At 37.3% G+C, this 24008-nt stretch overlaps 1 protein-coding gene across 8 annotated transcripts in view; it reads left to right on the plus strand.

Moving 5' to 3' along the window:
* Positions 1-22295, plus strand: part of LOC140199383 (double-stranded RNA-specific editase 1-like) — a 340274-nt gene extending 317979 nt beyond the window's left edge. For all 8 annotated transcript variants that reach the window (XM_072261374.1, XM_072261375.1, XM_072261376.1 and 5 more), the window contains 2 exons: positions 11455-11633; positions 13680-22295. In XM_072261374.1, coding sequence (XP_072117475.1) covers positions 11455-11633; positions 13680-13856 — 356 coding nt within the window. In that variant the 3' untranslated portion in view covers positions 13857-22295. The remainder of the gene's footprint in view (positions 1-11454; positions 11634-13679) is intronic.
* The last annotated feature ends 1713 nt before the right edge of the window (positions 22296-24008 follow it).

Genomic DNA, 24008 nt, shown 5'->3' on the forward strand with positions numbered 1-24008 from the left:
AACAAACTTCTGGAGGAATTCAGTGGGTCAAACAGCATCTATGTGATTCAGAGTTTCAACCTAAAACATTTACGGTTCTTGTGGACATTGTAAGCATTGTCTTGAGTAGGCATTGTTGTTCTCGCCCGCTCAGCCAAATTTTCAATCGACCTGCTGCGTGCTGATTTGTCACTACCTTTGATTCAGCCTACAACAGTGGTGTCGTCGGCAAACTTGAATAAGGCATTGGAGTTGTGCTTAGCTACACAGTCATAGTGTAAAGCGAATAGAGCAGGGGACTAAGCACACAGCCTTGTGTACCTGTCCTCATGGAAATTGTGGAAGGTATATTGCCAATCCAAACTAACTGGAATCTGCAAGTAAGGACATCGAGGATCCAATTGCACAAGAAGGTATTGAGACCAAAGTTTTGAAGCTTATTGATTAGTTTTGAGGGGATGATGAGGTAGGAGCCATGTATCTTATTTTCTATTGGAGCTATTGAAAATCTGTTTATTTTCTGTCTGTATTGTATTTTGTGGCATGTTTATTGTAATACGTCTTGTGAATTGGGACATGGTAGAAGCAAATGAGTACAGTTATGTATTCACATTTAGTTAATTAGTCTATTTGAGGGAGGGTGAGTTGGGGCAAGAAATGCGCAGAAAACATTGAACAGTTCAGCTCTAAGACAGTGATTAAGCTTCTGCATTGCTTCTAATGTTGATGATTGTCTTGTGTCAGTGTCTTGAGGAAGAAGCAGTGTCTCTTTCTCTCATGACCTTGTATCCACTTTTGCTAGAAGCAGCTTATGATTCACAAAGAGGATAAGCAACAGACATGGTGTGTTAGCTGTAATACCAGAAGGGCAAAGAGCAAAAGGCATGAAAGATTTGGATTTGAATCAAGATACACCTTCAGTGGACAGAGTACTGGGTGCGCAATGGTACATTCAGTCTGATGCTTTCAAGCTTAAGATCACGATCCAAGATAGACCACTCAGCAGAAGGGGGACCTTCTCCACAGTTAGTTCCATTTATGATCCTTCAGGGATCTTCAACTCAGAGGTGCTATTGATTAAGAAAATCCTACAAGATCTATGTAAGAAAGGGCTTGGCTGGGATGACTTAATGCCAACATCCTTGCTCATGAGTGGACAAGCTGGCTGGAAAACTCTGCCAGTTGGAAGACTTCAAGGTTAGAGAAGTTACTTCTGCACAGTTACACCACTTTACAGACACAATTGAATTGACTTTATTACTTACGTCCTTCGTATACATGAGGAGTAAAAATCTTTATGTTATGTCTCCGTCTAAACGTGCAATGTGCAATTATAGTAATTTATAATAAATATTATATACAACACAATAGTCAATATAACATAGAAATAGAGTTGCATCAGCATAAATTAAGCAGTCTGATGGCCTGGTGGAAGAAGCTGTCCTGGAGCCTGTTAGTCCTGGCTGTTATGCTGTGGTACTGGTTCCCGGATGATAGCAGCTGGAACAGTTTGTGGTTTGGGTGACTTGGGTCTCAAATGATCCTTCGGGCCCTTTTTCCACACCTTTGTAAATGTCCTGAATAGTTGGAAGTTCACATCTACAGATGTGCTGGGCTGTCCACACCACTGCCATATTTTCAAGCTCAGTTCAGTATGTGGTGGACGTCTTTGTCGGGCAGCCATGCCCAAAGAGTTTAAACATTCTGTTATACTGGCAAAGGATCTTCATATCTCAGACATCATTCTGAGGCATGTACATCAAAGAGGGACATGGTGGCTGTAACCACACTTTATCCAGGTAGTGCCAAAAGAGTGCTAGCAATTTTAAGAAGAATCCTGTCTAAGTGTGTTGTTTGTTAACGGTTGCAACCAACTCCAGAATGCCAGTGCATGGCAGATCTACCTCTAGACAGGGTCTTTCCAGATGAACCCCTGTTTACACTTGTAGGTGTGGACTACTTTGGACCTTCTAAGGTGAAGAGCAGAAGGAATACGATGAGGTATGGGGTCATATGTTCCTGTCTAGCTATACAAGTAGTTCACATTGAAGTGTCATCTTCTTTAGACAGATTACTTTGCTAATGGGCTTTGACGCTTTATAGCAAGACCAGGACAGGTTCGTGAACTGTTCTCTGATAATGTGAAAAACTTTGTTGGAGCTGAGTGTGAGTTGCAAGAAGCCATTGAGAAGTGGAATCATTCACAGATCAGTAATGTGTTTCTTCAAAAGCGAATTAAGTGGATTTTTAAATGGTGGAACATGGGAGAGATTGATCAGGCCTATACGAAAGTTCATCAGTTCCACCATGAAAGTACAGAATATTGACGACGAGGATTTCCACACAGTCTTTTGTGAAGTAGAGGCTATGGTCGTCCAATTACTTAAGCATTCTCCAGTCCTAATGATTTGGAAGTACTAACATCCAAACCATCTGTTGTTTCTGAAGACCTCAGTATCCTTACCACCAGGAGAGTTTAAAAGGAGACATTTATGCTCGTCATAGTTGGAAGCAGGTCCTATACATATCGAACTTGTTTTGGAAGTGGTGGGTCAAGGAGTATTTACCACAGTTGCAGGAATGTCGCAAATGGTTAGGTATAAAATGCAGTTTCCTAGGAGACATTGACGACACAGTGCCTTGAAACTCATGGATCGTGGGAAGAATCATCCAAGTCTTTCCAGACAGAGGAGGATTTGTGCGGTTGGTATACTTCAAGACCTCAACCAGCTGTCTGGACAGGTCCATGACCAAGATTCTTCTTCTGCAGGAAGCAAAGGTTTGAGGAGTTTCAGCTCCAGAAGCTTCATGACTGACTTGACTTCTTAACAAAGAACGGTGGTAAAGATCATTGTGTACTGGACTAATTACTGGTAACCTCTGGCCTAGATCACTGTTACATGACTTGAATGGAAGGTGGACATTTGTATAAATGTTAAGATTTTTGTCCTCAGACTGCTGAAGCAAGAGGTTAAAGATCTCAGTGAACACTCCAGCTAATTAATCAGCATAGCCTGGGCCGGATGCTTTTCATAGGTTCACCCTCCTGAGGGCGGTTTGCATGTCAGCCTCAGAGACTGAAATCACAGAATTATTGGTAGCTGTGGGAATTTGTGATGGTTCCTCTATGTTTTGGTGGTTGAAATGAGCTTAGAAGGCATTGAGCTCATCTGGAAGCGAATCTCTCCCTAAAACTGTCATCTATGGCATTGTTACCTTTAGATGATTGATCCCAGACAACATGGTCCAAGTGCCACATTTTACCCTTGAATGGCATGAGGTATTCCTCTGCTGTTTAGAACCTATTACCCTTCACACTGATGCTCACTGACATATTGGCTCCTGTTGAAGCAATATTTCAGTTTAAGCATTCTTATCCTAGTTTTCAAATGCTCCAAAGTACCATTCCTCCTTATCTTTTCAATGTACCCTGCCCCTACAACCCTCAGAGATATCAGTGTTTTATTTTATGATCATCCTACAGTGCCTTGTAAAAGTATTCAGCTCCCCGTCTCTTTTATTCACATAAATGAGTATTACAACCAAGTATTTTGATCAGTTTATCTGAGAATTTTTATTTTGAATTACATGATCTTTTTTTTCCTGAAGCTCCAGAGAAAACAATCTAAGTTTGTTCAAAGTTATTATCAAAATACATGTATGTTACTCTATACAGTACTACCCTGACATTCATTTTCTTGTGGGCATTCACAGTAAATACAAAGAAATGCAATGGAATCAATGAAAAATCGCAAATAATATGGATAAGCGACCAATGTGCAAAAAAACTGTGCAAATACAAAAAAAAAACAAAATAATAATAATAATAAACAAATAAGCGATATATATCAAACATGAAATGAAGAGTCCTTGAAAATTAGTCCATAGGTAGTGGGAACAGTTCGGTGTTGGGCTGAGTGAAGTTATCCCCTCAGATTCAAGAACCTAATGGTTGAGGGGTAATAACTGTTCCTGAACTTCATGGTGTGGGTCCTGAGTCTCCTATACCTACTTCCTTATGGCAACAGCAAGAAGAAAGCGTGTCCTAGATGGTGAGGTCCATTTTGGTGGATGCTGCTTTCCTGTGACAGCACTCCTTGCAGATAAGCTCAATGGTGGAGAGGGCTTTATCCGTTATGGACTGGGCTATATCTTCTACTCTTTGTAGGGTTTTCCGTCGAAGGGCATTGTCCCACTGTGACGAAGGCCCGTCACTAACTACGGACAGCACATGGCGCACATGGAACACCACTAGTCACAATCCTCCAATCTGAATGTACTCCCTCCACCATGACCCTCTGCCTTCTGCAGGCAAGTCAATTCTGAATCCACCTGGCCAAACTTACTTGGATCCCATGCCTTCTGACTTTCTGAATAAGCCTGCCATGTGGAACCTTGTCAAATGCCTTACTAAAATCCATATAGATCACATCCACTGCACTACCCTCATCTATATGCCTGGTCACCTCCTCAAAGAACTCTATCAGGCTTGTTAGACATGATCTTCCCTTCACAAAGCCATGCTGACTGTCCCTGATCAGACCATGATTCTCTAAATGCCCATAGATCCTATCTTTTCCAACAGCTTTCCCACCACTGACGTAAGGCTCACTGGTCTATAATTACCCAGACTATCCCTACTACCTTTTTTGAACAAGGGGACAACACTCGCCTCCCTCCAATCCTCCGGTACCATTCCTATGGACAACGAGGACATAAAGATCCTAGCCAGAGGCTCAGCAATCTCTTCCCTCGCCTTGTGGAGCAGCCTGGGTAATATTCTGTCAGGCCCCAGGGACTTATCCATCCTAATGTATTTTAACAACTCCAACACCTCCTCTCCCTTAATATCAACATGCTCCAGAACATCAACCTCACTCATATTGTCCTCACCATCATCAAGTTCCCTCTCATTGGTGAATGCTGAAGAGAAGTATTCATTGAGGACCTCGCTCACTTACACAGCCTCCAGGCACATCTTCCCACCTTTATCTCTAATCGGTCCTACCTTCACTCCTGTCATCCTTTTTTTCTTCACATAATTGAAGAATACCTTGGGGTTTTCCTTTACCCTACTCACCAAGGCCTTCTCATGCCCTCTTCTTGCTCTTCTTAGCCCCTTCTTAAGCCCCTTTCTTGCTTCCCTATATTCCTCAATACCATCTGATCCTTGCTTCCTAATCCTCATGTATGCTGCCTTCTTCCACCTGATTAGATTTTCCACCTCGCTTGTCACCCATGGTCCTTCACCCTACCATTCATTATCTTCCTCACCGGGACAAATTTATCCCTAACATCCTGAAAGAGATCTCTAAACATCGACCACATGTCCGTAGTACATTTCCCTGCAAAAACATTATCCCAATCCACACCCGCAAGTTCTAGCCTTATAGCCTCATAATTTGCCCTTCCCCAATTTGTCCTCTCTGATTCCAGCCTTTTCAATGGTAATGCTAAAGGCCAGGGAGCGGTGGTCACTGTCCCCCAGATCTGAGAGATCTATGACCTGACCCGGTTCATTACCTAGTACTAGATCTAGTATGGCATTCCCCCTAGTCGGCCTGTCCACATACTTGATACTGAGTGATGCAGGCAGGCATGCTGTACACCATCTTTACCACCCTATCTACTGGTGTTGCCACTTTCAGAAACCTAAAGACATATCCTTCTGTATATCAATGCCCCTGAAAATCCTGCCATTTACTACATGCTTTCCTCTTACATTTGACATATCAAAGTGCACCACTTCAAAATTATTCATATTAAACTCCATCCGCCATATCCTTGCTCTCGTTTCCAACTGGCCTTTAGTCTGCTGAGTACTTCAACAACCTTCCTCTGTATCTACAACTCTAATTTTTGTGTTATCTGAAAACTTACTATTCAATGCACCTATAATTCCAACCAAACTTTATTCAGATGTGTCACATTTATCAAAGGAATGAAGCATTGAGATAAGAAGCAACTTTTAATAGTTGACAAGAAACGAACAGTCCCGTGAGGGTGATCCTGTTTCTTAACCACTCCTTGCTGATGAATAAAACTAGTTTAAACCTTTTTAATTCTGACTGCGTTAATTAGTTGTAACCGGGAACAAGTTAGCTGGTTAAATTGCATGCCTTGTCCATTGAAATGCCACCATTTCAACCTCCAGTCATCTCTACTCGTCTTGACTAATCATTCACTTTTAAACACTAATTCAAAGACTAGGAAGAATGAATGTGCTATAATAAACCTTTCTGACCTTGCATATTTATAATTTTTATTTTACTTCACAAGCAGTGTGGTGAATGGAGCAATAGATGATATGGCGTAACTCTGTCCAAAATGCGTCAATTTGTGTTGCAAGTGGAGTGTATTCTTTGGAAACTGTTATCATACTTGGACTGAACAAGGATTCTGATATTGAGGCAATAAATTGATTTGCCTTGTCCTATTTAAGCCATTCTTTGTTCTGAACTTTTATCTAAAGCCTAGTATTTTTACTCTATTCCATTTGGAGTATAATACTTGTGAAGTAATGACCCTTGAACCTTTCTGTGGTCAGAAATAAGGTTAATTTAATCTGTATGGTTAGATGATGAGAGATTGGAAAAGATTTCCATCTTTCTCAGAATATAAAAGCTAGGCTTTGCAGATAGGTCAAACATCATGTCTGAAAATAGTCTGATTTGTCAGCTCACAAAGTGTAGCAGGAATACCAAACAAGAAGATTGACAATTTGAAAAGAAACTTGCTACATTGGACAAAAATGTGGAGTTTGAAGGCGTTGAATTAAATTATATATGTTCGGATATGAACTCTTGTTGATACAGCCAGGAGCCATTTCAGAAATTGGTTATATTTCTCTTACTGTTGTTAATGTTTCTTCTTGAAGTAGAATGTGATGTGTGGAAGTTTCTCAGAAATTAAACAATAATTTTATTTGACAGTTGTTGTCAAAAGATGAAAAAGAAGCCATATATTTTTTCAAAGGTATTTTGAAGTTTCCAGCTTTTCTTGTTTTAGATTTCCCACACCCATATTTCTTTTTTATTTCCACTCTTTTTATTGGGGTTGGAAGCAGTGTAACATAATGTAAACAATTCACTAGATATCTGCGTAGGGAAGAGGTCTGTCCATATTTTGTGGAAAATGTACAGTATCAAATTTCTGTGGGGCACTTTCCTGAATAAGTTTTTTCACGTTTTGCTGTTTTTGTGTTTTTTTTCATATGTGTACAGTTTTGCAACTCATCTTTTATTTTCAACTGTGTATAAACTAAAATGTTAGCTTTGAAATGATTGCTACTACATATAATCTATAAAAGTTGACAACAATCTAATTGGGGCTCAATTTGAGTCTCAAATAGGATAAGGTAAAAGTTAGGAAGAGGAGATTTATTTTCATTTCATAACTTCTGTACTAATTGGTTTAACTTTTACTTGCTGTATCTTCAGGAATGTCAAACATTTATTGAACTTGCTCATTGTTCATTCAGATGTTAAAAGGTTACAAACATTTTGCCCAGACTTTTAAAATTATAACCTTTGGGAAAGAAATCCGAAGTGCGCAGATCATATGTGCTCAGAGTATTCCACTGGATGGGAGCATCGCTGTTTGAATCAGCTTCCCATAGGGAACTGCTATTTTGATGGAATTGATTGAAGAAGTTCTCAAGGCCTGTGGTAATTGGATAAGGAACTCGGGTATTTTGACCGTGACAGATCCACAGCCTTACAGCTATGTACCTTGTATTCAGCTAGCTGGACTTAAAGTTCCAGAGATAGTCATGCAGGAGAACAGGAGAGAGAGCTGCCTTGGTAATATTCTTCAGGAATCAGACACACACTCTGTGATTTATTATATTTAGTCAATTATGGTCAGTAACATTTGGGGTAATTGGAAATGAAGGTAAACACTTTTCACTGGATATTGTGACAGGTTACTCTGCTTCTGCATTGCTTACTTGCTAGGATAAATGCAGTGCCAGCGCTGTCACCCAGGAGGTAAACACCATTACTGCAGTGTTTAACCTCTTTAATGCAGTAACTCAGCATTTGACTTCTATCCCTTAGAAATCAACAGCATCAGAAATTTAGGAGTATCTACGTGTTGGCCCTGGCAGCATCTTCAGATGTTTTTCTAATACTGTAACAGCCTTGCATAGTCTGGTAACCTTCTTTACAGTTTAGCATGACCTTTTAAATATTTTAGTGCTTCATTTGACAAAAGAAAATATCCTGAATTCCTCTGAACACATCTACTTGTATTAAGAACCTCAGGCTTAGTGCACATGCACTACAAGATCTTTCTGTACCACTAATCTGTTTGACCTCCTCAAGTACTATATTTCTCTGGACTGAGTTCCATCTGCCACTACTGTGCCCTTCTAACCAGTCTTTTGAAATCCTCGACAACCTAGAACTGATATTTGTTGCAATAATGGCCTTGGACCTTCTATAAGATAATTTAGAAAATAAGAACATTTGTGTTTCTCACCTTCTGGTCATTCCAGCATACTTTACAGCCTCTAAGGTAGCTTTGAAATGGATGTAGGCAACATGGTAATTTAGAAAAGCAATGGGAAAATTGTGCAAAGTAATCTTCCTCAAACAGACATACAGAAATAACATAATGCAATCTTGCTTTTTTATTTGACATTGCTGGTTTTTTGTCTACATATTTTTAATACTATTAAAACTGCCCCTCTGTTCTGCCCCCCCCCCGCCCTTTGCCTCAGCTAATGTGTTACTTAAACTTCTTCCCTTGTCTGTTACCTGTGAATTTGACAATTCTAATCCTTCCGAGTTGGCCTTCAAGGTTCTACCCAACTAAAAGTTTTACATATCCAATTCCTCCCGCCTGTATTATAAGTCAGTTATTTGGTTGGCAAAATTGATGGTTTTGTAGCCAAATTTGCAGAAGATACAAAGATAGCTGGAGGAGCAAGTAGTGTTGAGGAACCCAACGAGTCTGCAGAGCACTTAGACAGATTAGGAGAATAGACAAAGAAGTGGCAGATGGAATATGGTTTACGGAAGTGTACGGTCATGCACTTTGGTAGAAGGAATAAAGGCGTAAACTATTTTCTAAATAAGGGAGAAAATTCTAAAATCAGGTGCAGAAGGAGGTCTTTGTGCAGGATTTCCTGAAGATTAATTTGCAGGTTGAGTTGGAGGAAGGCAAATACAATGTTAGCATTCATTTCGAGAGTAGAATATAAGAGCAAGGATGTAATGCTGAGGCAATATAAGACATTGTTCCGAATGCACTTGGAGTATTGTGAGTAGTTTTGGGCCCCTTCTATAAGAAAGGATGTGCTGGCATTGGAGATTGTCAAGGGGATGTTCATAAGAATGATCCTGGGATATTCCAAAAGGGTTAATATATGAGAAGCGTTTGATGGCTGTGGGCCTTTGTTTGCTGTTGTTTAGAAAAATGGGGGGGAGGGGAATCTCATTGAAACCTATCAAATATTGAAAGGCTTAGATAGAGTACACATGGAGAGAATACTTCCTACAGTGGAGGTGTCTAGGACCAGAGGGCACAGCTTCAGAATAGAAAGATATCCTTTTAGAACAGAGATGAGGAGAAATTTATTTAGCCTGATAGTAGTGAATCTGTGGAATTCATTGCTATAGATGGCTGTGGAAGCCAAATCATTGGGTATATTTAAAGTGGAGGTTGATAGGCTCTTGATTAATAAGGATATCAAAGGTTACTGAGAGAAAGCAGGAGAATGGAGTTGAAAGAGATAATAAACCAGCCAAGATGGAATGGCGGAGCAGTTTTGATGGACTAATTGGCCTAATTCTGCTCCACTGTCTATGGTCTTATGTGTCTGAGTTAAAAGATACAGGTGGGAGGGATTGAGTAAGAGAACATATCATTTACTCATTATGCTGCACTGTGCTAATAGACCTGAATTGTCTCTCATCCTAAGAATTAGTCAGTTTTGAAGTCTTCACCCTTGTTTTCAATTATCTCTGTACACTCCATCATTCTCTCCTTCACTCAATCAATGCAGCTTTTGCCAAGCTCTTGCACACCTATGATTTTGATCAGTGCACCAAAGGTACTTTCAATGTCCATGTCCTAATTTCTTTGCTTTCCTGGAACAGATGTCTGTCCCTTCTTCCTCCTCTAAAACTTCTTAAATCCTCACACCTTGATCAAACATTTACTGTGAAGTTTTGTATGATAGTACTGCTGCCAAGTATCTTGGTGTTTCATTGAATTACAAAAAGCTGTATAAATGCAAATTGTTGGTCTGATGCAGATTTGTTTTGGTTGACATTGAATGGGGAGAAAGGCACTGGCCTTGACACTGGATAAGACTCCTCCTCCTTTAAATTTGCATAGGATCTTTTCCATCCACTTAAGAGAAAATGCAGTTCAATTTATTGACTCTTTACAAATATAGTACCTCTGCAGGAGTTCCTCTGTGCTGCATTGGAGCACCAGTCTGATTATTGTGCACATTAGTGGAATGGTACTTGAATCCCACAGCCTTCTGACTTGGAGGCAAGAATGATTAATATTTCACATGGTTATTGATACTACATACCTGAAAGTTGTAAAGGGCCCAGGTCATAATAACTAAAAGTCTTGAAATTAATTTGAATTACACCAAGTGTGTTATTGAATTATTTCATAGGTGCAATTAATTGGTAATTGGTTTATTATTGTCACATGTTCTGAGATAGTGATAACCTTCGTTTGGTATACCATTCAGACATGTTACTCCAAGCATACAGTAAGTGGATCTTGAGCTGCAAAGGGAAAAGAAACAGAATGTAGAATATAAAGCATTACAGTTGCAGAGAAAGTGTAAGAAGACCTTATTTTGGTGTAAGAGCTATGATGAGGTAAACAGATCAAGAGTGTATCTTATGATACAAGTAGTTCATTCAAGACTCTTAAAATTAGGGTGCAAGCTATCATTGAGCCTGGTACATGTTTTCAAGCTTTTGTATTTTCTGCTTGATGGAAGTGGGGAGCGGAAAGAACCGGAAGTGAACAAATCCTAACCGTGTTCACTCAGCCTAAGAAGGTTATACATTTCATTCATGCAGAATTAGAGCTTATGAAGGTTAAATTTTACCTCTGGAAGAATATTAAAAGTGATGCCAATCAATGCTAAAGATTTTCAATTGAGCCGATGTTTCCTAACCAGTGAGGCCAATCTGTTCAATATCCAGGCTCTGATATGAAGTGTCAAAAACTGGTTCCAATCAAATTGCATAACTACAATGTTGCCCTTGGATCCACACCAAGTAGAAATAAATTTAGCTGACCTTAAAACTCATTGTAGTAATGATGTCATTTTTCTCCTAACTTCCAGTCCTACCAGGCTGTAAGCTGAACTATATACATGAAAATATAAAAATTCTATTTTATTTCCTTCAGTGCAATTTGTGACTGCTGCACTCCATTTCATTTCACTGTTTCAACATCTGACCATAAACCTTCACTGAACTTGTTTGTTTTCAGGTATAAGTAACACTGAATCACGTCAGCCAGGCAAAGCACCAAATTTCAGCGTCAATTGGGCTGTAGAGGATTCTGCCTTGGAAATCATTAATGCCATGACAGGAAAAGATGACATGGGGCGACCTTCTCGGCTGTGTAAACATGCTCTGTACAGTCGCTGGTTGCGCTTGCATGCCAAGGTAAGATCAAGCAGGAATTCGTCTCTCAAACAACTTAAAATTTTTGAATAGTTTTTCATTCCAGCTGATTTACCATTTTAAATTTCTCTAAAGCATTCAAAACCACATCTTCTAAGAGTCTGATATAGTAAACTTCTTTTATGTTCTGTTAAATACTTCCTGGTCAGCTGCATATTAAAACTCAGTTTCCTACACAGCCACCTTAAGCCTGTTCTGCTAGACATTTCTGTCCTTGATTCTTACTCACGTGAATAGTCCCAAACCTAGCCAAACTGATTTTACTTCAAAACCTTCTAGTCAGTACATGGAGATTGATGCATCAGTTGTATATATTCTGTAAATTGTGTATAAGAGCAGCTGGAGCCTAAGCTGCTTGATTGCCCATTCTTACTGCTTCTAGATTGTTAGTACATTCTATACATATTTCCTGTGAAGCTGTTGGTTCCTTTTGGAAAAAAATGCTCAAAACAGCAGTTATGTGTCCATTAGCTGTTACTGTCATCCATTCAGTGGTTTACACAAGTGTGTTTGCCTTTGAACTACAGTACATAATAACGTGTAACAAATGACTCACAAGCTAAAATTTTGCACTAAAAATCGTGTGGAATGGGAAGAATCAATAAATATGAAACACAGAGTTTCATACCATAGAAAGGGTGCAGAGGAGATATACAAGGATGTTGCCTGGATTGGAGAGCATGCCTTATGAGAATAGGTTGAGTGAACTCGGCCTTTTCTCCTTGGAGTGACGGAGGATGAGAGGTGACCTGATAGGGGTGTATAAGATGATGAGAGGCATTGATCATGTGGATAGTCAGAGGCTTTTTCCCAGGGCTGAAATGGCTAGCATGAGAGGGCATAGTTTTAAGGTGCTTGGAAGTAGGTACAGAGGAGATGTCAGAGTTAAGTTTTTTATGCAGAGAGTGGTGAGTGCGTGGAATGGGCTGCTGGCGGCGGCGGTGGAGGCAGAAATGACAGGGTCTTTTAAGAGACTCCTGGATAGGTATATGGAGCTTAGAAAAACAGAGGGCTATGGGTAAGCCTAGGTAAATTCTAAGGTAAGGACATGTTCGGCACAGCTTTGTGTGCCGAAGGGCCTGTATTGTGCTGTAGATTTTCTATGTTCTAGGGTTAAAGAGATTGGTTTTGTGGTGCCAATTATGATCTGGAATGTCGTGTCTGAAATGAAAGAATGAGTAAACACTTTCAAAAGGAATATGGCACGTTCATGAATTTGTGTGATTTACATCGTCATATTATTTGTATTCTGATAGTATATAGTATTGGAAACTTAATTGTTTCTGTTCATTTGGGAACCGGCTCAGCAAGAGGTACATGAACTAATATAGGGATGCATGTGGATCTGTAAATAATAGCTCATGAGTTAGCCCTAGTATTCTGAACAGTGTTGAAATTGCAAAAAGGTTTATATAAGCACATTTTTGTCCTTCAAGATCTGTCCTTCATCTCACCCACATAACACAGCAGTTATATGCTACATGATACGGTGAAGTTACCTCTAATGTGAAGATAATATTCACACTTCCTTCACATGGATCACTTCTGCAAATGAAAAGCTAAGATTGAGTATTATTTGTTGTTATTTGTAAATGGAGTGGCTATTTCAGAAGTCATTAGGTTAGAATCCCATATAAAACTATCTAGGTATAGGAATGTTGAGTTCCCTTCACTAGATGATGTTATTTTGTTAGCTAATTGGATTGAATGATAGCTTGTTAAACTCTGCAGTCAGCATAACCACTACCATACCTGCATTTAGGTATTTTTGAAGAGGAATTAATTGCCAATGAAAGAAACATTCACTATTAGAGCAGCAGAATATAAGTGGCATAAAAATTCACTTGCAATCCTGATATTTTATGTTACTTCCATTTCCTACAATGAGCAACGTCTCATGGGAAAATCCATAATGAAGATTTTATTCTGAATTACTTTATTTCAACACTATTTTCATTTCTGTCTATTGATGGATGTAACCCATTCTTTTCTAGTTCCTCACTCGACATTTTTTTCCTATTTCTATAGTTGCCATGCTTGCTTCAATCCAAGCACGAGAAGTCCAGTTCTTATTATGAAGCAAAGCAGGCTGCTGTTGAATATCAAGCTGCCAAGGAGAGCCTGATCAAAGAGTTCCAGAAGAGTGGATTAGGCATGTGGGTGAAGAAGCCCATTGAACAGGATCAATTTGTTCTGTCTGTCTGAACCCAGAGAGAGGTGTTGGGATTTTTAGGAATTGAAAGCTGCTGGAATTCCATATGTCAGATGTATTTATTAACTTGTAACTTTAAACTAATGTTTTTATTTTGTATTTCTAAAATAAGGACATGTCCCTTTTCTTGGCTACTGGCTAGATTTTTAAAGTAGCACAAAAAAATTATATACAGAATATTTCTAATTGGCTTCTGTACTGAAAGATGATGTCAGCAATTCTATCTTCATTTAATTGTGCAGTACTGTACTTACTCTTTTTTTAACTCAAATATACAAGTTTTTTGAAGACTAGTTTTCACTTCAGTTTCTGTAAAAAAAAACTATGCAGAAAGCAGTTCCCATAAATTTTAGCATTTTGTATTTGGTTTAATTGGACATTTTTGTCAAATTTAGTTCTCATTGCACAGGGTATCCTATAAAGCAATGGAGCATATTTGGTGAATTCAGATACAAGAGTTATTGTCCTAATCTGTGGTGTGCTCAGACAAATCAAGCTGCAGATTGGATATGCTAACCTGGGCGCTCAGTTTCATAGAATCATTGAAAAACCTTTCGCCCTTGAGCATTTATCTGCCCATCAGTAAGATGATGGTTCATCTGTTTTGCTTTACACCACAATAAAGATGCTTATCAAAGATATATCAACAATGATTTAAAATGACCTGACCTTGCATTAATTGCCAGTTGAGAAAGAGAATTCCAAATTTTTCCCGTGCAGTGTCTTTTCTTTAACCACACTTAAATACCTGGTTCTAATTTTATCCTCTTTCTAGACTCTCCAACCTGCAGAAATAGCTTCCTTCTGTCTCCCCACCAGTTTCCTTCATACCTTGATAACTAAATCAACACCACCCCCACCCTTAACCTTCTAAATTTTGGGGAAAGCAACTCAAATTAGTATAATCTCTCCTCATTATCCAGCCCTTGGGATTCAAACATACAGTAACTCTGGTAAATCCAAGCTGCACTCGTGTCCAGAGCTATTCACAATACTCTGGTTATCATTTAACTGGAGTTTTGTATGTATATCTGTAGTACAATCTACTATCATTTTACGAAGCTCAGCATCAGTAATGTTAAATGATTAATTTTTCCCACGGTGTGTTCTTTATAAAAAAGTTGATAGATAAAACCTCTAATTTAATGGGAGTTCTCATAAAATTCAAATGAAGGAGAAAATCTACTCACCTCCTTAGACTAGTAAAATATGAAAATTCTGTAAAACAGATGTATTACCTATTCTGTACAGTCACCTACTGTAGTTATTCACTAGATTTGGAAATATCCTTAATTTGATGAGCTGCAGCATTTGTTTGTATTCAAAATAAAGCACTGTAATTTTTATTTATGAACATGAGTACACTGTTCTCACAGGTCCATCTTATCCAAGGGGGTGCAATTTATTCAACTGAAGTAATTTTTGATTGGATTTTGGCAAATTTAGCACATCTGTATTTTAATTTTTGTTCTGTAAGTATCAGCATAAAAGATCAAAATCCAAAAAAAAAGTTGTTTTGAAAATTTAGTTGAAGATTTAAGTACTTTTCAGCAAAATTTAAATTACAACCTAGCCTGGCCAGGAAAGGAATGCAAATTGTCTATATCTGTGCCTGCTGCTTTTTCCTGCTCATTCTTCATGCACGGCCATTAATGTGCTAATTTTCTTCTGTGTAAACTGGAATAGCTTATGTTTTAATGCAAATGTTCCTTATCTTAAACATTGCAACTGAATGAAAGTAATCTTGAGTGTAAAGGGTCACATTTTTACTTCACAGTACAGCGGTTAATTTTATCCCATGAAATGTTGACTTCATGCATTGCAGAAAAAAAGGGGAATGCATGCAGCAGTGATTAAATCATTGAAAATGTACTGAATTGCAAGTAAAATAATTCTTAATTATATGCTTCAATTCTGGAACTGGCATGGTTTTTGAGCATTCAAGGTCTTTAACAAGGTTTTTGAAAGCTCTATGTTTGTTGTTTCCACTGTTTAAAAATCCTAGTTATAAGTTTAACAAATGGGTATGTTTTCATTCCAAGGTAGTTGCACAATTAGAAAATTCTGCTGGTGATAAACTGAGAGAATATCTTGAGCCTTTATGTACTTTTACCTGAATAAATCAGATGTAGAAGAGGGGTTATCATATAATCTTTGTATATATATTGTGGTCCAGCTTAAGGGGAATACCCATTCTTCTATACATCCACAAGTGTTTTAAATCATGTCAGATTTCAAACTTTTTGTTTAAATAGTGAATTCTAATTGTAATCTTGATTACACTGATAAATACTATTATCATGTCAGTTCAGGCATGTAAAATTTGGCTGAAATACCCAAGTAGATTAGCATGTTGACATGTGAAATTGGCTTTGTGCTTAGCAGCCAGAATAGAATATGCTTACGTCAACACTGGTCTGCAAGACCCAAGGTAATGTGAAGCTTCTGTTCTGTGGGATTTCTGAAGTTTAAGTCTTTTTGAATGAATTCTCTGCAGAGATATGATGTGTCTGTCCATTATTGACAGTACTCAGATAAGTTCAAATTGTTTTTGCATACATGATTTTAACTTAGAGCTTTGCTTAACTGGAGGCACCATTGCTGCAATAAGAGACCCTATTCTAGTTATTTTGAAGTCAGCCAAGAACCATCTCATCAGTCACGTTTGGCGCAATAATTAAAACTAGATCATCCCAAGTCATTTCATGAGATGCAGAATTGTTCAATGCCTTGTCTGATACTTTCCCACGTGTTCTATTACTCACTTGCTTATTAACACTCTGCTTAATATATTCAGTTAATTCTGCTGAAACCAACAATCCAACAGTATCTAGCTAGCTGTTTATTGAAATATTTTTGTTTATTGAGTCATAAAGCATGGAAGCAGGCCCTTTGGCCCAATTTGTCAGTGCTAACCAAGGTACCCACCTAAGTTAGACCTATACCACTTTAAACATTTTCTACCCAGATACCTGTACAAGTGTCCCTTAAATTATGAGGGTTTCTTCTTAGATGAAAGATTATGTACTTCAGGTTCATATCTGTTGAGTACCTTCTTACTTAGCTAACTGTAGTTTTCTATCATTAGAATTTGTGCCCTGTATCCCAAGAAATTGACAAGTTGTACCTATCTAGTGAAGAAATGACTAAAACTTCCATCAGCTTGCTTCTGATAAAGGCGGTAATATTGATAACCCACACAATGAGATCCCTCGCACTGGATTTTCACCCACTTTTTCTAGATTGATTTTTAAATGCAGATTAGTCCATGAAAAAATGCAGAGTGGAAGATGAGGCAAGCCAGCTCAGTATTCATCAGTCTTTTTATTGATAATATTTTAGGCATATATGAATGAGTAAGGAACTGAAATAACTAAATAATTAGCTCTCCAAACCAAAGTTAAAGATGGATACTAAATTTTAATGGAATTTATGTTTGATGTGTTTAACCTTGTAAGCAAATTTAGAATATACTCCATGAATTGGATAATGAACTTGATTCTTTCAGGGTAGTTAGAAAGGAAGTGACGATCCCACCCAGCTGAAGAACAGAACAGCAAGTCTGCAGGAATTGAGAACCTTTCTACGACCTTTGACACTTGAACTCACTCAACATTTGATCTTGGATGAACGATGGGTTACCACATAAATTTTCTATTTAACCTTGTCCACAGGTAGAAACACAGATTTTGATTTACGTTAACTAAATTGTACAGTAGTGTTCGTGGACTTGATAATATTTTTGTCTTGCCTTAGAAAAGAAAGAACAAAAGAATAATGGATGGATTTGACTGTGAAATAATTTTAAGTAGTAAAAGCAATATTCCAATGTTAGAGGATGTAACATTAATTTTAATGCTTAGATTATTTTGATAAATAAATGGGTATCTGATAGGAATTTCCTGCCATAACCTGCTAATTTCAGCTAAAAAGAATTTTGTTGCACTTTTTGAAATAGCAAGGAATTTCAAACCTGCAGCAATTCACTGCTCCACTGGCAATCCCAACTCATGTGCCTTTGTGTGCAATACCACTTTAGTTTCTTGAGTTGCAAATTCATTTACTGCATTTACCACTTCTGTAGAGTTCCAAAACCTGAGGTCACAAATCAATTTAGGATCTGTAATTAATAATTTTGATGACAAATTGAGAAACTACCTAGAGAGAATTGAGAATGTGGAACTTAGTACCATATAGTTAGCAAAAATGTATCAATGCATTCAAGAAAAGGCAGTTTTTGCATTGTAATTTACTGTAATTAGCTAGAATATTTATCTCCAACAGTAGAAAAGCAGTATTTTTGTGTTGTCTCTTGCAATAGATCTGTTATCCCGTGGTGAACCCAATCCACACTAAGGGTATCATCAACTATGTACTTTGTCACCATTGCTATTCCATACTGTAATATCTTATTATTATTAAAGTGATGAATTATCTTGCACTATGGGAATGTATTGTCAAGTATCTAACCCTTGCACATCAGTGGTAATGGAAGGGTGACTTGTTCTTCATTGCTTCAACAAGGAAATATAGTGTAAATGTCCTTTTTTGTAAGCATACACTTGTTACTTTTATATTTAAAAGGAACAATCGCTTAAACACAACTTTCACTGTCTTATGTAATATAATTTGTACTTGGGCTTTGGAAGCACATCAGTGAATACAATGTTTAATGCATCTTGTATTTAATAAGTGAATCCCGTTTAGTTTTTATACCTTTTAATAATCAATAACATTGCAAAGATAAAAAATGCTAAATAAAACTTGACGGCTAAAAAAAAGATTGGATTTTTTAGTGTGTGCAAGTATTCAAATTGCTGTAGTACACATTGTCAAAGTGGCAGTTGGATAAAATAGTTAAAGCACTAATAACTAAACTTCTGCTGGATACTTTGGCCTGTTCACTTTAGGAGAGGTGATATCTTGTGGCTGTGCTTTCTTACTTACATTTCCATTTCATCATCTCAAGAACTTTTTGATGCATTTGTCAGTTCATCAGTTTTGGCTACAGTATAATTTACACCATGCTTACAGGTTAGTGAAAAGAAACTGAGCTTTTTTTTTGGTTGACACACAGTCATTTGTTCAGTGTCAATCACGTAATCCATTGTGGGGGAGAGCATTGGGACAGATCTAACACCTGGAAAAAAGCACTAATATTGTGACTAACCCTAAAGACGTCCCAGCTTCTAGTTCTGGTCTAAATCAGCACAGGGGTTTTCCACCCTCATGTTCCTTGTTATCCTGTCTATTGGAGTCCAACAAAGCAGTTTAATCCCCTGAAGACTTTGCACTCAGGGGCAAAAACAATTGCTTCAAATCTGTTTCAGCTTGACCCTGGTTCATAGTTCTCCCTATTAAAATGAATAGAAGACATCAATTCCCAAGAGAAAGATAAATAGTTATGTTTTTATTGTTTATTTTAGTTTTAATTATTTCATTTGATATTCAGTGTGTGGTGAGATTTTAAATTTATTTATTTAAATGTAATATTTTCTCTACTAGTTTTAATATATCTTTGTTTTGGGTCCTATTGCTATTGAATATTTGTGAACGTGAGAGACATTCACAATATTCAAAGGTCCCGAATGCACTGCTAGATTTGACAATTGCTGAGTCTCAGTTCTTACTCCCTGTCAGTATTTTTGAGTCTAGCCAGCTGTCTGTGTTAGGGGAAAGGGAAGATCAACACCATTGGGAAGAAAGTGAACAAGAAAGAGCATGTTAATCAATGGATAGCGTTCCAACTAACTTCAAGGAAGACATGTACAATATATTATCAAATGTGGTGTTGGAAAGAAAAATCTATTATTAAGCAAATTTAGTAGTTTGGCCATTAGACCATGTAAACACATTTTGTTGGGAAACTAGCATCAACTTTTTAGCTTAATGACAAAATACTCATGGAAGCATTGTGTCCTGGCAGTTCTTTCTTTGCAGATCATATCAAAAGTAACCTGTGGGTTGGAAATCCATAGATGTCATTCAAAGGATAATATAAAAGACTTGGAAAGAAAATATATACGAGAATAATGTCCAACTCTTCAGGGTCTAACGCTCTAGAGAATAGAAGATGCCCCTCACAAAATCGTGTTCCGTTCCAGTTTGGTGAAAATGCGATCCAAACCTGGCCTATCTGTGCCATTTTAAAATCAGCAGTAGGGTCAGGGAAGATTAACAGAGAATCATTTCTCCAAGCTGTGCAATCGTGAATGGTGATCTGCTGTTACATTTTACAGTTTTCTGCCAACTGGCCCAACCTTATTATACAGATGATTTTGAAAACAAATATTTTTTAGATGATTGCATCAAAACTTCTGAACCTTCATGTGGTGGATTACATTTTTAAAATGCAATAATTGCTGATGAAGGTAGAGAATATGAACAGTGTGAGACTATAAGGCAGCTAAGGGAGAGCAGTAATGATGTGATCTTCAAGTTGAACATTGCAGTACTTCCAGGAATAACTGGCCAAAATGTTCTATTGTTTTATATTAATAGATAGCTCATTGAATTGAGCATCCAACTGTTGTAACCTTCCTCAGCTTGCATTATTATATCTCAGCATTTGACGCTCTCAGAATGCAAGCTGGAATAATTAGAGGTAATTTTATAAACAATATTTGTATCATGTTATAAATTTTAGTATTTGCTGCAAAATTTCTTGCTATATCAGGCATCCAAATTAGAAGTACAATATATGTATTGGATGTGAACCACGAGCAATCAACTCAGTTAACATGAGAAAGCATCCAAGGTGATTGACAAGAACACTGTCAAGCAAAACTGCATGCAGGTCACTTGAGGAAACATTATGGCAGATGAATTTGGTCCAAAAAGGAGTTTTAAGGAATACCTTAAAAGACAAAGAGTTTAGGGAGGAAGAGTACTCCACAACTTAAAACCTTCATAACCAGTAGTGGAGCAATTACATATGGTGGTGATCAAGAGAGCAAAAATTGTATAGCTCGGTCACTTAGGAAATAGTCGGTGTTGGAGCACTCATATCCAGAGATAACAAGCATATAAGATTTCTAGCAACAGATAAGTTAAGCACATGATAAGAAAAGCTGAAATTGTGATGACAGTGATATGATACCAAAATTGTGATAGTTGGATTCTATTTCAAAGTAGTCAAGGCTGAGGGATGAGGATAATGAGTATATACAAGTGATAGAAGCAGATCAATTTAATATGCAATTATGGAACATTTCCAGTCACTCTGCATTCTATGGCAGACAAGCAATATATTAATTTGAGGCATGGATGGATCAAAAAAGGAAGTTGGGTTGAATATCTGATTTAGACATATGAAAGGATTATTTAATATTCTGATAATGCAGCTATATTCTGAATCATATTTGTAAGTATGATGATTAAAATAGGAAATCCTGTTATTTTAACTCTTTATAGCAATGCATTGGGGTAAAGAGCAAAGTAAATGAGATAATGTGTGAAGATGTATAACTTTTCCTATCTGCATTTAGTGTATGGTCTCCATTTTACAGACATGTTATGAATCATGAGGAAAATGAAAGTTTTGAATATGATTTTTGGATTTTCATAATATTACTTTCATCTAATTCTGCTTTCCTTGTACATTATTCCTTAAATTGACTCAAATTTGGGACTCCATGTTTTATCCTGTCTGCAAATGATTTGAATTCTGTCTTATTTCAAAAGCAATGGTTCCATTTAGCAACAGCTGAAATAGTAGTGGGTACCTGGGCAGAGGTATTTATTTCAGTAATTGTAAATTCCACAAGTAGCGAAACATTGAACTTGGCATGGATATTTTTCATATATCATCCTCCTTATGGACAGTCCTCCATTATGGCAATGTTGACCAACAGTAGACAACATTGAAAATCCAAGTACAATCCTGAAGTTTGAAAGAATTCTCTAGGCTTATATGAGAGTTCAATTTTAAGTCAGTGATTGTGTGTTCACATCCCTTTGTGATTATGTAGCTATCCACCCTTTTTAAAATTGAATTGACTGACACTACCTGAAGTTGAACAGGTCAACATCCAGCTTTTTCATTTGATAGTTTTTGTGAATTTTATAACCAAACTGTCCTACATAATGTAGCGATAAAAAGCAAACCAAGGCAAAGCTACGGAGAGAAAATTGTAACTTCTTTTATTTGGATATGAGTTGCTAAAATGAGGCATCATTTTTGTAAAATATTCCGTGGCATTACAGGAAAAGAGGGAGATGACGAAAGAAGTGGTAGAGATGATCAAAACTGAACAAGTTGTGTTTAGGAGATTGTTCACCTTAAGACTTTATGGTAACGTTCCACTGTGTAATGAGCAGGTTCTACTGTAATCACTGCATGAGTGCCAGCACTAATACTGTACCACTTCACATTAACAATCCCAGCATGATTCTCTGTTACATGTAGAAATGAAATAAAAATAAATTTACATCTGACTTTTAGTATATATATTTGGTGTCGTTTTTAGGGAATGTTGCACACATTTTGTATATGTAAAGCTTGTTTCATTAAACACCAGTAGTTGTGTTTAGTTATTGACATTCTGCATGCCTTTAAAGCTTGGGTTAATGTATTGCATTCTGTTTTGTGTGTGTATGTTCTGTATTTTTGTTGATTGTGTAGTACATGAATCTACAGACTATGTGTGCTGTATGTAGGCTTTATATGCAAAGAAACTCTGCAGTATACTAACTAGAAGAAACTGAAGTCCTTAATCTGGTACCCTCGTGCTAGTTAATGAATATCCTTTGATGTCCAAATAGACTGTTTTCAAAAGTCAGCAAGTATTCAGGCACAGGAATTGGTATGAACAGTTGAACAATCCATCACACTTGACCTGTATAACTATATTTGTTGGAAGTATTCTGTTTTTTTATTATTCAGATCCCCTTTTCAGCACTTACAAACTTTTGTTGCCCATTCTTCTACACTTGGTGTGATGACAATCTATTTATAAATAAGGAATAGTGTTTAAGTTCTCAAAAGACTACCCTGAACAGTGGCCACTTAATTCATTCCAGCACAAGAAAGAACTAGTTAACCTTTGATTAATGATATGCAAAATAATTTCAGAGATCCCAAAATAATCCAGGAACCTCCCAAATTATTTAGCAGACAAGTGAATACTTTATAAATGCAGTCACATTCTTAACTCAAAATTCACGTCAGCTAAATATTAATAAAAGGATAGAGAAAGGCAATAAGGAGAACTCTCTCTTCAAAATTATACATTGAGGCCACATAATGCCTGGAAGGCTATTCCAAATGTTTGTAACTCTGTGCAAAGAGGATTAATGAGTCCTCAATTTGTCAATTACAATTTTGAGCCTCTTCCTCTCCAGTGTTTAAAAATAATATCTGGGATTAACATTTTTCATGCTATTATCATTCAGGTTCATTTCAGGAGGAAAGATTGATTGTCCCAAACTTGCCTCATAACCCAGATCTCTCATGTTTTTGATCTCTGCGGCTCTTCACCATCAGCAGCTGATTAGCTCCTCCGTTTCTCAACAGCCAAACCGACTATCCAAATGTGTTTTGTGCCAATTGGTCATAACTTTTGATGTGTTCTGTTTTGACAGTCAACTTAAAATACTCATTGGGCTTTGACAGATGCCCTGTGTTTAATGAGTCAGCTAAAGCTGTTCTGTTTTGAAATTCACCTTTAGCTTTCCAGTACAATTTATGAAGTAATAACAAGTTTAGTGTTCCTTTCGAAGACCAAATGTTCAGTGTTGTTATCAATTTAACCAGATTTCATGTGTTTTCAGAATCCCAAGTAACTTCCACAAATTTGAAATGATGGTGATCCCAGCTGTGAACATTAAGGTTATCGATTCCATATAATTTTTGACAATATTTTTCTATTCAACACTTTTTATATTTTCATCACTAAACCATTCCTTGTATTTGATTTGAATCTCCAGACTTTGACATTCATTACTACTATTTTTTGTAGAACCTCACTAAGTGCCCAAGTACACAATTTATGGAAATTACAATATTTTGATTATCATTTCCCCAAATCAAGGAGTTTGGTCATGCAGCATCTTCTTTACCTAAAGCCTTTTTGACAACTGTTCTGTAAATTCAATCGCCTATTAACTGAATTAGTTTACATTGAATTATCGTTGTCATTTGTAAT

This window comes from Mobula birostris, chromosome 6 (assembly GCF_030028105.1).
Source record: "Mobula birostris isolate sMobBir1 chromosome 6, sMobBir1.hap1, whole genome shotgun sequence".
Taxonomy (NCBI): domain Eukaryota; kingdom Metazoa; phylum Chordata; class Chondrichthyes; order Myliobatiformes; family Myliobatidae; genus Mobula; species Mobula birostris.